The sequence below is a fragment of the Ailuropoda melanoleuca genome, chromosome 8 (genome assembly GCF_002007445.2).
Source record: "Ailuropoda melanoleuca isolate Jingjing chromosome 8, ASM200744v2, whole genome shotgun sequence".
Classification (NCBI taxonomy): Eukaryota; Metazoa; Chordata; class Mammalia; order Carnivora; family Ursidae; genus Ailuropoda; species Ailuropoda melanoleuca.
Genome location: NC_048225.1, coordinates 18,416,871 through 18,434,149, shown reverse-complemented (window position 1 = coordinate 18,434,149; position 17,279 = coordinate 18,416,871). Strand labels below are relative to the sequence as shown.

The 17,279-nt window shown below is 45.6% G+C and overlaps 1 protein-coding gene across 1 annotated transcript in view; it reads left to right on the top strand.

Annotated features, from left to right (window-relative positions):
* Window positions 1-9,060: 9,060 nt before the first annotated feature.
* The window catches only part of CLMP (CXADR like membrane protein), a 45,326-nt gene continuing 37,107 nt past the window's right edge, over window positions 9,061-17,279 (top strand). Inside the window, exon 1 of the mRNA XM_034665648.1 lies at window positions 9,061-9,072. Coding sequence (XP_034521539.1) covers window positions 9,061-9,072 — 12 coding nt within the window. The remainder of the gene's footprint in view (window positions 9,073-17,279) is intronic.

Sequence of the window (17,279 nt, the reverse complement as noted above, 5' to 3'; positions counted from 1 at the left end):
GCTGACACTCACAGAGCCAAGGGGGTGGGCCTACTTCTTCTTGTCCACACGGTTAACTCCCCACCAAGTCGGTCACCTGAGAACAGGGTTGTGCCTGATTCAGCTCTGTCCTCCCCCAACAGCAGGCACTTCATACAGAGGATTAAGGAAATAGTAAGAACCAACATTTATCAAGTGTATACTTGTGCCACTAAACATTTTGCATGGAGGAGCTCATTTAATCCTTACCACCACGCTGTTAGGAATGATCTTTTTTTAAAATGGAATATTAGTCGGCCCTAAAAAGAAAGAAAATTCTGCAATATGGGACAAATGGATGAACCTTGAGGACATTATACAGAGATTAGCCAGCCACAGAAGGACCAATACTGCATGATTCTATTTATATGAGCCATCTAAAATAGGCACGTTCATAGAATCTGAGTAGAATGGTGGTTGCCAGGGATGGGGGAGAGGGGGAAAGGGGAGTTGCTGGTCAACAGCATAATTTCAAAAAAAAAACTTTTTTTAAATAAAAAACAATAAGGCGCGGGGCACCTGGGTGACTCAGTCAGTTAAGCACCCAGCTGATTTTGGCTCAACTCATGACGTCAGGGTTGTGAGATTAAGCCCTGAGTTGGGCTCTGTGCTGGGCATGGAGCCTGCTTAGGATTCTCTCTCTGTCTCTCTGTCTCTCTCTTTTTCCCTCCCTGTAAAATAACTTAAAAAAAAAAAAAAGGGCTGTTGGCTGGCTTAGTCAGTAGAGCATGTAACTCTTGATCTCAGGGTTGTGAGTTCCAGCCCCACACTGGGAACAGAGATTACTTTAAAAAAAAAAAAAGGCATAATTTCAGATAAGCAAGATGAATGAATTCTAGAGAGCCATTGTACAACATTATATTTATAGTTAACAAAACAGTATTATACTCTTTAACATTTATTTTTTTTTTAAGATTTGATTTATTTATTTGAGAGAGAGTGAGGAAGACAGCACAAGCTGGGGGAGAGGCAGAGGGAGAGGGAGAAGCAGGCTCCCCACTGAGCAGGGAGCCTGACATGGAGCTCGATCCCAGGACCCTGGGATCATGGCCCGAGCCAAAGGCAGATACTTAACCAACTGAGCCACCCAGGCGCCCCCTATACTTTAAAAGGGTAGATCTCGTGTTCAGTATTCTTACCACAATAAAATAAAAATTTAAAGAAAATACGTGATCTTCTTATCTGTATTTACAGATGCAGAAAGTGAGGCACAGAGAAGTTAAGAAACATGCTCAAAATCACACAGCAGTTGAGTAGTGGGTCTTGGCTTCAAGCCTAGGTAGTCTAACTCCAGCACCCTTGCACTTAACCAGTACTTCATACTGCCCTCTGACAAATGACAGCTAACAGTGAAATCGATTACCCCTTCCCAGGGATATCTGGATTTTAACAGGAAAAAAAAAAATCCTTAAACCCTGATGAATAGCTGTCTAACTGACAGAATTATAAGCATCAGTGTTCAGACAGAAAGGAAATAATGCTGGGGAGGTACGCCTGAGATCTCCCCCAGGAGTGGTTGTGCCCTCAGACCCTAACTAGCAAATGGAGTGGGAGAAACTAATGCAGCTGGAGGAGTAACCCGCACTTGACCCGCAACCAAGTTTGCTACCGTCATGAGTCTTGCCCTCCAGGGGAAGGGCTGTAGGTGTGAGCTGAAGAGCAGGCTGGGCCATGCCAAGGGGCAGGGCGATGGACTAGGTGCTGTTGTCTAGTGCGTTCATCAAGCTTTCTCCGGCTCAGAAGTATGATGTCACCCTGCCTGATGTAGTGAGGGCACAGCTCACTCAGCACGTTAAAACCATAAGCAGAACTGACCCCAGCCGTGGAGCAATATGCTGGCACCGACAGTGGTGTGCAAGTGGAAGGGGCGTCCTCTTCAGGTTCCCACGACCCAGACCTCATAGAACCCTTACCTTCGGCAGCGGCTCTCAACAGACCAGTCGCTGGCAGTGGTGGAGAAAACAGATCAGAGCACAAAGTTATCCTTGTAATGTTACTCCAACAGCAACACTGTCCAATAGAAATTACAGCAATATAATTTAATAGAATGCAAGCTCACTTGTAATTTAAAATTTTCTAGTAGTCAAAAAAAGCAAAGAAAGGTGAGATTCATTCCGATAATATATTTTATGTAAGCCTAAATATACAAAATATTTTTCAACTTGTAATCAATACAAAAAATTGTTTACAAGACATTTTACATTTTTATGGCACTGTCTTCAAAATCAGGGTGTATTTTGTACTTTGGGTGCCTCTCAGTTCCAAATGGCTACATTTCAAGTGCTCACGTGCCATAGGTGGCTTAGTGACAAGCACAGCTCTAGAGCCTTGTAAATCTGGGGGACATTAGGCATGGTCAGGGCCCCGCCACACAGGCACTGGAATGGGGACAGACCCACACAGAGAGATGGCATAGGAAGGGACCCATCAGCTGGTAACCTACGTTCATGTGCGATCTGCCTACAAACATTCAAGGTGAAGGGCTCCCCTGCACTTTTCAGATATTTTTTATTTTTTTTAAGATTTTTATTTATTTATTTGACAGAGGGAGACAGCGAGAGGGAACACAAGCAGGGGGAGTGGAAGAGGGAGAAGCAGGCTTCCTACTGAGCAGGGATCCCGATGCGGGCTCCATCCCAGGACTCTGGGATCATGACCCGAGCTGAAGGCAGATGCTTAACAACTGAGCCACCCAGGCGCCCCTCCCCTGCACTTTTCAAAAAGCCCATAGCCTGCTGCTTTTCTCCCATGTCGTGTCAGTCTTTTCTGTCATGACGCTCATCTTGACGGCCGTTTTAACCTTATTTTACTAAGAATATCATCGCCCACCAACCGTACTGTGAGCACGATGTGCCTAACCCTCCTGCTGGGTGCTGGACTGATGATACCACTGCATGTGGTACAGTGTGGGTTACAAAGCCCTTCACACACAAACCAAAGGGGTGGTGTTATCTATTGCTGTGTAACACATTACCACAAATTAAGCAGCTTAAAACAACACACATTTATTATCATAATTTCTGTGGGCCAGGAGTCCAGACTTGGTTTAGTTAGATCCTCTGCTTAGAGTCTCTTAAGGCTACAGACGAGGTGTCAGCCAGGGCTGGGTTCTCATCCGGGGGCTCAACTGAGGAAGACGTGCTTCTCTGTTCACATGGTTGTTGGCAGCATTCAGTTCTTGTGATCGTAGGACTAAGAGTTTCTTTGTTTTGCTAGCTATCCATTAGAGACCACCCATAGTTCCCTGTCATGTGGCAGATGACATGGCAGCATGCTCTTCAAGGCCAGCAGGAGTGCTTTTGTTTTTGTTTAAGATTTATTTATTTAGGGATGCCTGGGTGGCTTAGTCAGTTGAACATCTGCCTTTGGCTCAGGTCATGATCCCAGGGTCCTGGGATTGAGTCCCACCTCGGGCTCCCTGCTCAGTGGGGATCCTGCTTCTCCCTCTGCCTCTGCCCCTTCCCCTGCTTTTGCTCATTTGCTCTGTCAAAATAAGTAAATAAAATCTTTAAAAAAATTATTTATTTGAGAGAGAGCCAGAGCATACACAGGGTGGGGGAGGTAGGGGCAGAGAGAGAGGGAGAGAGAGAAACTCAAGCAGACTCTGAGTTGAGTGCTGAGCATGGAGCCCAACATGGGGCTCGATCCCCTGAGATCATGATCCAAGCTGAAACCAAGAGTTGGACCCCAACCAATTATGCCACCCAGGTGCCCCTAGCAGGAGTGCTTCTAATCCAGTCTGCTAGGTAGGACTTTTATGTAATTTGATGTCATCATGGGAGTGACAGCCCATCTCCTTGGCCATATTCTACTGCTTAGAAGCAAGCCACAGGTCCCACCCACATTCAAGGGCCAGTGATTACACAAAAGCATGAATATCAGGGGGTGAGGATCATGGGGACCCCCTTAGGGACTATCCACCACAGTGAACTTATCCCTATTTAACAGAAGTTGGGGGGGAGCACCTGGGTGGTTCAGTTGGTTAAGCATCTGCCTTCAGCTCAGGTCATGATCCCAGGGTCCCCATGTCGGGCTCCCTACTCAGCAGGGAGTCTGCCTCTCCCTCTGCCTGCTGCTCCCCCTGCTTGTGCTTTCTCTCTCTCTCTCTCTCTCTGAAAAAAAAAAAAAGAGTTGCTCTTTAATTTTAGGGTCACATTTCAACTTTTAAGATCATGTGAGTACCCCTAAGGCAAGTGCCTAGACAATCGGATCTTCCTTATCCCACCCCTGACCCCCAGGTCCAAGGTCCAACCTGAAGAACTTTGACTAGATCAACTTAATCCTCTCTTTCTGGCTCTACCAAAGATCCTAGCCCATCAAATTTGTGTGAATAAGTACTACGATTGAAGTCTTTGTGCGCACTCATGCAAAAATCAAAGAAACGATACAACACAGCCCCTGTCTTAAAAACACATTCACTATGCTTTGGGGGGTGAGATCTGCACACTGCAGAAGATGACTGTGAGATAATATGAGCCACCTCATGAAAAATTATTTAAAACTCCAATTAATTTTGTATGCTTAAGTGATGAATGACAATACAGGGTAAATGCCTCAGCAGTGCACAGATAGAAGAGCCCAGCGTGAGCCAGGACCTGGTTAACTTGAGCCAGGCTTGGAAAGAGCCCCTGGAGAGCAGTGGTTCTCAAATGGGGGAAGCATCTAGCAATGTCTGAAGATACTGCTGATTGTTGCAGCTTGAAGGGAGAGGGGGGTGATAGAGCTTGTGCCACTAATGTATAGTGCACGGAGGCCAGAGACCCTGTTTTACATCCTATGAGGCCCAGCACAGCTCCCGCAACAGAGAACAATCTGGCCCCAAATGTCAACAATGCTGAAAAACTGAAAGAAGTTGAAACCAAACCAAAGTTGAAAAACTCTGATCTAGAATCGTCAGAGAGGAAGCCTTTTAGCAAAGGCTGGGGGAGTGGAATGGCAGTGTAGCGAAGCAGCAGATGGTGGAATCCTAGAGACAACAAGCCACCCCCCATACTCTAATCTAGAGGGTTCTCTCTCCCAACTCATGACAACCCATCTTCTGACATATGGCTGGCCAGCCACAACAAATGTAAGAAACACAAAATCTTAAAATGTTACTGCGGAAAGGGTGCTTAGAGACCCAGAGTAACCCCTCAGTATTACAGATATGGACGCTGGGCCATAAAGAGATGGAAGTGAGGTCCTGCACCAGCTCTGGAACCCAGGCCCCTTAGTGCACAGCCCAGTTCTCTGTCTTGTGTTTTCTTTCTGATGTCTAGGAATCCAGTAACCTTTGAACATCTCTCGTTCAAGGTGGATGAGTTGAAAACTGTTCTGCAGCTCAGAGGTTTGCCAAGTATTTCTGTAAAGGACCAGACAGTAAATAGTTTAGGCTTTGTAGGCCATGGCAGTTTCTGTCACAAATCTCAGCTCCGCCGCCATAGTGTGAAATCAGCCACGGGCGATGCGAATCGAGTGAGTGTAGCTCTGTGTTCCAATAAAATTGATTTATGGACACGGAATTTAAATTTCACATAATTCTCATGTGACAAAGAACATTATTCTTTTATTGTGTTTCCACCACTTGAAAGTGTAAAAACCATTCTTAATTTTTAATTCTTGGCCATACTAAAGGTGGGGAGGTGGGGCAAGGACAGGAAAAGTGTTGTTAGATTTGGCCCGTAGGTCAAAACCGCTGATAAGCTGCTATAGCCAATCCCTCTATCTTGCTTTTTTTTCTTCACCTTTTATAATTATAAATCCCATTTGGGAACTGAAGGTAGCTCTCTGTATTCTAGCATGGAAAAACTTCCCAAACCTAGTGAAAATAAATTGAAAATCATACATACAATAAAATCCAGTTCTGTTCAAGGTAAAACAGTTTTCTATCTATATGTACACATACACGTACGTATAATGACACAGAGGAAAATTTAGAAGAATATTCATGAAGCTGGTATCAGGAATTACATGGGGGAGGGGAGGAGGATTAAGGAGAATGGGTCAAGGGAGCCCTTAAAGTGTTCCTACTTTTTTAATAAGGAGAGTATATTTATGTATTAGTCCTAGAAGTCTTAAAAGTTTTAAATTTAAAAAGGGTTAATGTGTATCTTATACTAGTTTGATAAATTTGCTCCCTCCCCCACCCCAACTTGCAGCCCTTCCTTGCTGTTTTACCTGAGGGAGCTGGGGAACCTCGCACAGGTAGAGAGAGGCCCCAGGCCTTGGGGATTTCTGGTCATTTTCTGCTATCTGGGGGTGGAGAAGTGAGGTNGCAGCCGGGGGGGCGCCGGCCGCCGCGGGCGGGGGGGGGGGGGGGGGGGGGGTCGTCTCAGCGCTGGCGCGCGTGCTCTCTCTCTCTCTTTCTGGAACCCTGCAGCCCATCAGCCCATGTGGTTTCAATCACGAAGCTGGGCGCCTTCCGCCCTGCAGAAGCCCCGCAGCTTGGGCGGCCCTGTGACTTCTTTAGTTAGCCGAGGAGCTGGGCCCCGCGGGGGTGGCGGCCTTCCCCTTTCTATGAAATGCCGGAAATCGTGGGGCTGCCCCGGCGACACTGCGGGCCGCAGGCAGCGTGCTCCGGGAGCTGGGGCTGCCTGGGGGCCGCTCCGGGTCCCTGGGGAGAGGTAACCCTGAGACCTCCGGGCCATCGCGGGCCAAAGCAAACAGCGAGTGCATGTCCCCAGTGCGGCCTCTGGTGAGACTGCTCATTCTTCGGGAGATGGCCATCTCCCCCCTGGGACCCCGCAGGCGACACCAGCCTTCTCTCCTCTCACTCCCTCTGCCCCTCCCTGCTTCCTCTGAATGTGATACCGCAGTTGCGAACTTTGCAAATAGGCTTTGAAGGGAAAAGTCAACATTCCCAACGTGGAAGGTTACTTTGGGTTTCTAGTAAAGAAGGGTTGCATGGAAACTTCTAGGGGACTCCGGGAACTGGACAGGGGAGGTTTACTTATCCCGGTTTGGAAGGTGGACAAATCCTGTCAGATGATGTGGGCAGCTGGCCGCTTCTAAAACCCAGGGCTGTCTGCCTGCGGGTAAGTAAGACTCCACTTACGGCAAGTCAGGAGTTAAAGTTACACTTTGGGCCCTACATTTCTGAAGTATTGCTTCAAAGGAACAATCTCGGTTCCAGCCATGAAATGTTGCACAGGAAATGCAAGTCTGTGGGCAATCTTCTTACTGCAGGCAACCCAATACTCCTGGAAAATATCTCTGACAGACACCACATTCAGGATTTTTTTCCATTCTGTCATCTTGCGGTATAACTGTCTCTCCTTAGCTTGACCATTCATACCTACCATTTGTAGACTCTGCAAATCAGGGTTGCCATTTTCACAGAACTACCTTACTTTTTCAGACCGTCAGCATGAACATTGCAACGATGTTCGACAACTTTCTTCAGTATTTTGCTTTTCTACTCATTTTTTTAAAAGTAGGCCCCACGCCCAACGGGGGGCTTGGATTCACGACTCTGAGATCGAAAGTCCCGTGCTCCCGACCGAGCCAGCCAGGCGCCCTGTATTTTGTTATTCTTCAGGTGAATAAAGAAAAGGGAAAATTCCACAGGATCAAAACCAGTTCGTTTATCTATTGCTGCTTTCAGATTTACTGCAGCTGGCTTCCTTGAGCCAAGCCCCTCCTTGCAGTTCATTTGTCAGACACCGAGGACAGAGCTGTCATGCTCGAGTGTGAATGTGAACACAGAACACCTCACTTACAAACTCCACTGTCTCCCTGTTGTCCACGCATCAAGGATACATTCTGATCTCCTTGTGGGTCACGCACGCTTGTCCTGTCTGGCCCTATCCTATTTTTCCAGCTCATTTCCAGTCCTTAGGTCCTATCAATTCCCTCTTGAAGTCCCTGGAAATGTTTCATCTTTCCCTGAACCTTTCTCCAGGTCATCCCAACAACCCTGGAATGCCTTCGTGTCATTGCACAGAGAAATAGGAAACATCATGGTAATAGCTGTTTAGGAAATAGATTTCTCCATGTCTATCCTTCAAACAGCTTCCCCTGTTCCACATGTAAGTGGGATCATACAATAATTGGCTTTGACAATTCCCCAAAGTAATCGTCCGTTTGCTGAGTCCCTATATAAGGGCTGCTGCCCACTTCCCAGCCTGTGTCTTGTGTGGGGCCGAATCAGCCTGGAGGAAGATATAAATCCTGTCTTTCTGTAGTTTGCTCAAAAAGGTGCTATTTGCCGCAGCAGAGGCCCTGGCTCCGTATTTACGGTTCGCTCTGCTCCCTCCTGAGAGGTTTCTGATATACACGTCCTCCCTCTTGCTAGGATTATATACTTTCCTTCCACTTTTGTTCTCCTCTTATATCAGCTAAGATGTATTTCATACTGCGTGCTTTCAGACAAGCCCTCCTGTGATTAATCCTTACAATAGCCCTGTGAAATCGGGACTCTCGTTAGGCAATTTATGGACAATTAAACTAGGTTTAGTAAAGTTAAGGATCTTATTGAAGCCACGTCCCTAAACGGCAGCGTGAGAACTCCATCCTGACCCAAGGCCATTCTGGTGACCATTCTCCGCACTGTTTTTAAACCTACTATTTTAAGAGTTTGAGGGAGTAAGTTTGGGACTTATTTTGTTGGTATTGTCTGTTTTGTTTTGCTCCTAATCTTAAGTACATAAAATTAAGCTAAGAGGAGTTAAATATTCCCTCCAAGACTCAAAATATTCTTTTCCATATTTGTTGCCTAACCTCTATGGCTACCAGAAGATACTTCTTTTCTTCTCTCTCTCTCTTTTTTTTTAAAGATTTTATTTATTTATTTGAGAGAGAGAGCAGAGGGAGAGGGAGAAGCAGGGAGCCCGATGTGGGTCTTGATCCCAACCCTGAGATCATGACCTGAGCCGAAAGCAGCCGTTTAACCAACTAAGCCACCCAGACGACCCTGGAAGCAACTTTTGAACCACGTTTTAGATTTGTGGACTGTTTTCTGACTCGTGAACTACTTTTCTGTCCCCCCAGATTTTCCATAGTTCAACCCCCATCATTCAGAATGCTTGCTCTCCGTGTCTCTGCCGTTGCGAGGACACGGGAATGATGCCGGTCACGGTGGGTGCCTGCCAGAGACGGTGGGCTCAAGTCGGTCTGGCTGAGAGTATCACTTAGGGGCTTTCTTTCCCCTGGTGTAAAAGCAGGTGTGCTGACCTGGTTCTTCTCCCCCCTGATCTGCCCAGACACCATCCAGCCACACCATTTTTTTTCCTTCTTGACGCTTGTTGCTCTGATTACAAGGAAATTTTTCTTTCTTTTTAACTTTGCCAAAGCTTTCCAGAGGGCAGGACCAGGCTCCTGAAGCTCGCGGCCCTGGGGCCACTTCCCAGCACCCCTGAGGCTGTTCTGAGGGATCCTGGTGGTTGTGAGTGGGACCGTGGGAACTGATCTTTGTCACAAAAGGGCCAGTCCCAGGCCTCCTGGAGCACTTCCCCCTCTTCGGGTTCCCCTGCTCAGGCCCCAGAGTTCCACATTTCTGGAAGGTAGTATTCTCTACCCCCACCTCTAACTTTCCTTACCTCCTTTTTGAATATTTGCCCTTTCTCACCACCTGCATTCCTAGGAAGGGAGTGTCCCAGCCTCAGCAGGCTCTTTTCTGAGTGTGCACAGCATCCACTAAGCTCTGCGGCTTAGTGGTTTCGACGAAACACAGTGGAAGATGAAATTCAATCCTTGGTTCTCTAAATTATATTGCTTTCTCTAGTATTTTGGGCCTGGAGCTTCCATGGTGGAGAAATGTGTGTTTTGGTAAAAAGGAAGGGGTGGGAGGATTAGATGTAAAAGTGACACATAGGTTCTGGAAAAAAGAGTGCCGTGAGTTCCTATGCCAATTTTGCCATTAACTTGCCTCCGTGTGACTTGAAGCTCAGTTGCCCTAGTCCGTCAGGTAACGTGGCTAGAGGAGAAGTAGTGAGGACAAGGGTTAAGACCGCAAACTCCTTCGTCTCAAGTACTGGCTGTGCCATTTACTCGTTGTGTTTCCTTCGGAATTTATTTGATTTCTCCAAGCCTCAGTTTAATCATCTATAAAATTGGAATAAAAATTGTACCTACTTTATAGGGTGGATGTAAAAAAAAGATAATGTTCACGGAGCCCTTCACAAGCGCTCAATAAAATTAGTGATTAGCATAGAAGTTCCATGGGGTTCTTCCCACATCTATACATTTTATGACTCAGTTTTTAAAAGGGTCACTGATGATTAAGTTTTTAGTCATTTTTCACTTTTTAACTGATAGTTCTGTTTCAGTTTTGGTTTTGTGCTTTTTAATTAGCTCCCTTTCTTCCGGTTGTGTTGAGAAATTTTTTTTTTAAGATTTTATTTTTAAGTAATCACTACACCCAACGTGGGGCTTTAATGTACAGCCCCGAGATCAGGAGTCCCATGCTCCACTGAATGTCAGCCAGGCGCCCCGAGAATTTTCTTTTTTAATCATGAATGGATGTTGGATTTGTTACGTTCTTCTTCTTGATCTGCTGAAATGATATTGCTTCTCTCCTTTTCCATAATTATGATGATTTTTTAAAAAATATTAAACCAACCTTACATTATGAGGATAAAAGCTACTTGTTCCGGTGCATTATTTTTTGTATTTATTACTTGATTTGATTATGCTTTTCTTTTTTTTCTTTTTCAAGATTTTATGTATTTATTTGAGTGAGAGAGATAGCTAGAGAGAGAGCACAAGCAGGGAGGAGAGGGAGAAGCAGACTCCCCGCTGAGCAGGGAGCCTGAAGCAGGACTGGATCCCAAGACCCTGGGATCATGACCTGAGCCGAAGGCAGACGCTTCACGGACTGAGCCACCCTGGCGCCCTTGATTTGATTCTGTTAAGGGATGATTGCATCTGTGTTCACGAAATCACATGGTCTGATTTGTGTGTGTGTGTATGTGATATCTTTATCTGGGTTTCGGGATCAGAGTAATACTGATAAGATGTGGTGGGAAGTGTTCCTTCTCACTTTTCTGAAAGACAGAATTGCTGTCATTTCTCTAGGAAGGTTTATCTCTGTTTTTTGTTTTGTTTAAGATTTTAGTTTTAAGTAATCTCTACATCCAACATGGGCCTCGAGCCTACAACGCTGAGGTCAAGAGTCCCAGGCTCCATTGCCTGAGCCAGCCAAGGGCCCCTATCTCTGGTTTTAATTTTTAAATTTTTATTTTTTTTAAAGATCTTATTTATTTATTTGACAGAGAGAGAAACAGCTAGCGAGAGAGAGAACACAAGCAGGGGGAGTGGGAGAGGAAGAAGCAGGCTCCCAGTAGAGCAGGGAGCCCGATGCGGGGCTCGATCCCAGGAATCATGCCCTGAGCAGAAGGCAGACGCTTAATGACTGAGCCACCCAGGTGCCCCTATCTCTGATTTGTAAATGTGGAAGAGACTCCCCCCTCAAGCCCCAATTCCCTGTCCAAGAAGTCTTATTTACCTATATGGAAAAGAAGACATTCTCTCAAAAATGTGGAAGAGACTCCCCCCTCAAGCCCCAATTCCCTGTCCAAGAAGTCTTATTTACCTATATGGAAAAGAAGACATTCTCTCAAAAGGTGGAAGAGTCTAACAATATGGTTCAAAAAGGGCTTGAACTTAAGAAGTTAAGGAAAAACTTGGAAGAAGAATTTTACTGGAATCAAACAATATAACTGTGTAGGATATTACATATAATTCCCAACATATAATTCCATCTGTATGTTCATAGCTTCCCATACTTTTCCTTTATAATATTTATCACATTTATAGATTTGATGTGATTACTCAATCATATTTATTTATCACATTAAATATAATAAAATACTTACAATTGAGTGTTTTTCCTTTATTCTTGTGAGTCTGCTTCACACAATTATAAGCTTCATTAGAGGAGAGACTAATTCTGTTTTCCTTACTATTATCTTCATAAACCTGGCTCAATAATAGAAAGCTGGTAAGTAATTAATGAATGCATAGATAATGAATAAACTCATTAATGCTTTCAGATGAGCTTCCCAGAGAATTTGTATGTCCTTCTGAAAAACTAATTAGTTCAGCTTACACTCATCGAAGGCCTATTTGGTGACAAGCGTTGTATAACTACAAAGATGGATAGAAAAAATGCCCCCGCCTGGGGAGCTTAATGTCCGGCGGGAGAAAACGATGAGCATATACATAGGGACAAGACAATATAAAAATGATAATGGAAGGGTCTCCTGAGTCCTATGGGACACAGATAAAAGAAATTCATGCCGCTCAGGCAAATTGCCGGACCTGAGCTGGCTCCTAGAAAGAGGGAGAGGGGTGGTCCAGGCGGGGAATGTGAGACAGGAAAGAGCACCAACAATGCTGTGTGGGTTGTGGACAGGAGCGTGTTCTGTCCCGTACAAGCCCCGCCCCGGCTCAGAGCCGCACGGGTGCTCAGCGTGCACTCAGGGATTGTCTGTTGAGGGCGTGCGCACTCCTGCTGTAGGAGCGGGTGTCGGAAGCGGGGCCAAGTGGCCCAGGACCACATCCTGCAGAGCCTCGGATGCTCACAGAGGAGTTTGCCCTCGATCCTGTCAGCCAAGGTGAGGCCACGGGAGGCAGTGAAGTAAGGCAGTGCTTTGCAAGCGTTCCCCCAGTGTGCCTGAGGGCAGAGCACTTGGGGACACAGCCCAGAACAACCTGCCACAACGGCATTTCTTTCAAGTCTTGCTTAGCTTAAAACTACACATGAATTTTGGGTTCTACTCATATTTTTTTTTAAAAATACAGGCCCTAGTTTTCAATGACTTACCATGACCCTCCCAGAAAATACTGATTTCATGATTATTCCTCAGCTCTTTGTGGCCCTGTCATACTAGCCTGACCCCCAGGGAGATGAGCGTATTTTTTGAGAAGTACAAAATAAGGAGAACACTCATGTCAGTGTGTGACACTTAGCCGTGCTCAGTAAGTGTTGATTAAATGAGTGAATGTATGATGGCCATGAAATGACATGATCTGACCAGATAGTCTAAAGAGTGACATGGACAGGGGCACCTGGGTGGCTCCGTTGGCTAAGCATCTGCCTTCGGCTCAGGTCATGATCTCAGGGTCCTGGGATTGAGCCCCGCATCGGGCTCCCTGCTCAGCATGGAGTCTGCTTCTCCCTGTGCTCCTCCCCCCACCTTGTGCTCTCTCTCTCTCTCTCTCTCTCTCTCTCAAATAGATAAATAAATAATCTTTAAAAAATAAAAATAAATAAAAAGTGAAGTGGACAGATGGCTGTTAGATTATTTCAGAGACATAGCTGGGCGTATTGGCACTTCAGGTCTCTGCTGCCACGCAGGCCTGAGTGCTGAATAAGAGAGAGCCATGTCCCCTTCTGTCTCCATTCACTCCCCTGCAACACTACAGCCCACCAAAAGCACAGAGATTTAAGAAAAGTTAAGGGGTAGGGGGTGGGGGGGTGGCAAAAATAAATCTCCACCTGCCTCTGAATTAAACTCAAAGAATGGTTAACCAGTGAGCTGGGAAAATCGTACGTAAAAACAGAGACAGTTGTTAAACTAAAAATAACAACAACAGCAACAAATTAGAGCTGTTCTCTAGGGGCCAATTCAAATAGTATTTTTCTAGAAGCTTCCCTCTCATAAATATCACCTCAGATGACTCACTCCTTCCTCTCTGCTCCTCTCCTCTTTCCCTTGCAGTCCAACCCTGAGTGATGAATTCACTCCTGCTCAAACATCCAGCGCTCATTCCTGCTCCTCTGGCTTGGCCAAGTTCTGCTCACCCTGTCACCCATCCCACCTACTGAAATGCTATGACCCCTCAGCCTGGAAGTCTCTGATTTTCATCACGCATGGGTTGCCATCTCCTCTGAGTTCCTGTGGCTTTTGAGGTGGTGCCAATTTTGTGCTGTCTTATAATGTTCTTTGATTCTTTCATATACCTTAGCACGATATTGGGTGCTCCAGAGGGCAGCAACCAGGGCTCCCATGTTATCCTACCCTCAGGTCTTCCACAGATTTCCTGTGCAAGGCTGGGACATGGTACACGGTCATGTGGCTGGTTCACTGGCTGACCCAGGAGCTAGCTGTCACGGAAGCCTGCCTGCGTGTCTCACGCAGCTCCTCACGGGGCTCACCACCAACTTCTCACAAACAGGAATCTTCAGATCTCTGCTGGAGTTCTGTAGAGTTCATGCCCCCAGAAAGTTCACAGCAGGAAGCCAATGTGACATGCCCAGAAAAGCTGATTCCAGGACTAAAAACCACAGTGGCTTTTAAAGCCCACAGAGAAAACAAAAGATTTCAACAAATATTTTTCTGAAGAAGGCCTCCGTCTCTGGTAGGGTTTCCAAGTTGCAAACACAGCAAAAGAGATGAGGGTAGAGGGAGGAACTCTGCTGGGCAGAACAGGGCTTCATTTATGCCGGGCATGGTGGCTTTGTCCCCAGGATTTCTGTACTTCTTTAATGTGTTCTGAGAACCGTGATTCTTTGTTCCCCGATCTGACCAAAATAGCTTAAATACAACATGCCTGGTGAACCAACAGGAGGGAAGGGAGGAAGGACGGAGTGAAAGAAGAAGGGAGGGAGGGAGGAAGGAAGGAAGGAGGGAAGGAAGGAAAGAAGGGAGGAAGACATTAACAAAATTCCCACACACTTTTTCTTCGTGGGTTTCCTAAGTCAAAATTAGCAAAATGACTGACAATTTCCTCATTCCAGATGAGACTTGCTTTTGCATTTTTCTGTACCTTGCTCACAGGCAAGGTCCTGGGGAGAAGAATCAGAATCTCCTGGGAAACAGAAGCTTCCGTCTCTTTTCTATTATGCTGAGCAAAGGGTGTTACAGCAGAGATGGGTTCTGGCAGGAGTGTGACCGCCGCGTCCTAACGCACATCCCAAGTATAAGGATAAGAAGTTCTGTTCCAGAAGGACCGTCCCAGTGGGCACAGGGTTACACAGCAGGGTCACAGCTGAGCAACACAACCCTGCAAAGATGACTATCTGTTGAACAGAGCAAGGGGGGGGGTACAAAAACTACAGATACTGTCAAGTCTTTATTCTCAAAAATGGTGCAGAGAAAATGTCTACCGTATTGAAGAAATTACCTGCTCCCACCCAAATCATTTACTGCCATTTTTAGGTCATGTGGTAGATTGAACACAGGTGTTTTTCTCTGTTTGCTCCCCAAATCCCATTAAGATGAGAGTAAAGAAATAAAATGGATGTCAATTCACAAGGACAGGAGAGTGGGGGAGGAAATAAAGGTGAAAGAAATCTTGGCCAATGTTTGGATGAAAGGAAGCAGGTGGAGGAGAGACCACTGCCTTACCAAATTCTCTGGGACCTTTCAAGTTTAAAATATGCAAAGAAAAGGCTTTTTTTTTTAAAGGAAAGAAAACCCTTTAATGACAATTCACAGGTGTTAGCTTTGGGCCACGTTCTGAATGCCAACTGCCTAAATTTGTTGTATTTGTTTTTTTTTTTTTTTATAAGACTTTTTTTTTTTTAAACATTTTATTTTTAACTAATCTCTATGCCTGGGGCACCTGGGTGGCCCAGTCTGTTCATTTGCCTTTGGCTCAGGTCATGAACCCAGGTCCTGGGATCAAGCCCCAGGTAGGGCTCCCTGCTCAGCAGGGAGTCTGTTTCTTCCTCTCCCTCTGCTGCTGCTTTCTCTCTGAGAAATAAATAAAATCTTAAAAAAAAAAAAGTAATCTCTATGCCTAAGCCTTAACGTGAGACTTGTTGTATTTGTTTCATTGTTTATTCTTTTTCTCATGGTGCCCATGCAATTCAGCTGTCTCCTTGCATAACATGGGGCATCTGTGACTTGAACAAATAGCAGTTCTCAACCTCAAAACAGACGAAAGGAGCTGTGGCTGTGTGCGCATGCTCATCGTGTGCTGGCGAGCCTCGCAGGGTGGGGGGTGTCTAACTAGCTGCTGTGTGCAAATGTTGTCGTTTTTTTCAAGGTGGAGCTTCAAGAGTGACCTTGTTCTTGTGTCTCATCTCAAAAAATGATTAATTTTTTTTCCAAAGAATGGTATATACCAGGTTAAAGACAGAGTATTATAAATCTAGTAAAGCTAAGACCCCATGGTTTATGGAGGGGGAGCCAGTTCATGGAAAGGCTTAAGAACTGGAAGCTATACAGACACAGGAAAAAGTGGAGCTGAGGCATGTTCTTAAAGCTGGGGGAGTCAGGTGAAAATCTGTTTTAAAAAGATCTAAGTTTCTGGGGCACCTGGGTGGCTCAGTCGGTTGAGTGTCTGACTTTTGATTTTGGCTCAGGTCATGATCTCAGAGTCCTGGGATGGAGCCTTGCCTCCGGCTCCTTGCTCAGCAGGGAGTCTGCTGGAAATTCTCTCTCCCTCTCCCTCTGCACCTCCCCCCCATTCTATCTCTCTCTCTCAAATAAATAAATCTTAAAAAAAAAATCTAAGGTTCAGGGCACCTGGCTGGCTCAGTCGGAAGAGCATATGATCTCAGGGTTGTGGGTTTAAGCCCCATGTTGGATGTAGAGATTACTAAAAACAAACAAACAAACTTTGTTAAAAAAAAAAAAGAACTAAGTTTTGGGGCACCTGGGTGGCTCAGTCGGTTAAGCATCCAACTCTTGGTTTCGGCTCAGGTCACGATCTCATGGTCATGAGATCGAGCCTTGTAGTGGGCTCTGCACTCAGCTTGGAGTCTGCTTGTCCCTTTCTCTCAGCTCTTCCCCCTGCTCTCCCATAAATAAATAAAATCCTAAAAATAATAATAATAAAAAAGAACTAAGTTTCTCTTTCTGTACCTTCCACAGAAAGCCCCAGCTCCTCCCCCATCCCACAGGAGAAGGGAGTTTGGGAGAAGCCGATTCAGAGACCCAAGGCACAACAAGGAGCAAAGGGCCAACTATAAACCTAGAGACCCCCCAAATTAGTGTCTTCTCTCTGAGACTATTTGATTTGCATCTCCATTAGGACTCCCCAGCCCCTTTACTCACCCAGCTCAGAGATCCTTGGCAGCCACTGCCCACCTCCCACTGACAGATGGGTGATTTAAGAATTCTTCTCTGGAGAAATAGAACAGCTTCAGAGAAAAAGCCTACAGACACTGACATTTGGGAAGGCCACAGTGAAAAAAAGCCTACAGTGAAATCCCTCACATCACTTACAAATGGCTTTTTGGTTTCTCTCTCTGCAACATGAGCCATTTGCAAAAAGTGAGAGGAAGACAAATAGAAACAGACTATGCAAGGAACCCTGTGATTAATATCCTCAGAGACATAGGGGAAGAAATTGTAAGATATTTTACAACAGGAACAAATTAATAGCAATAA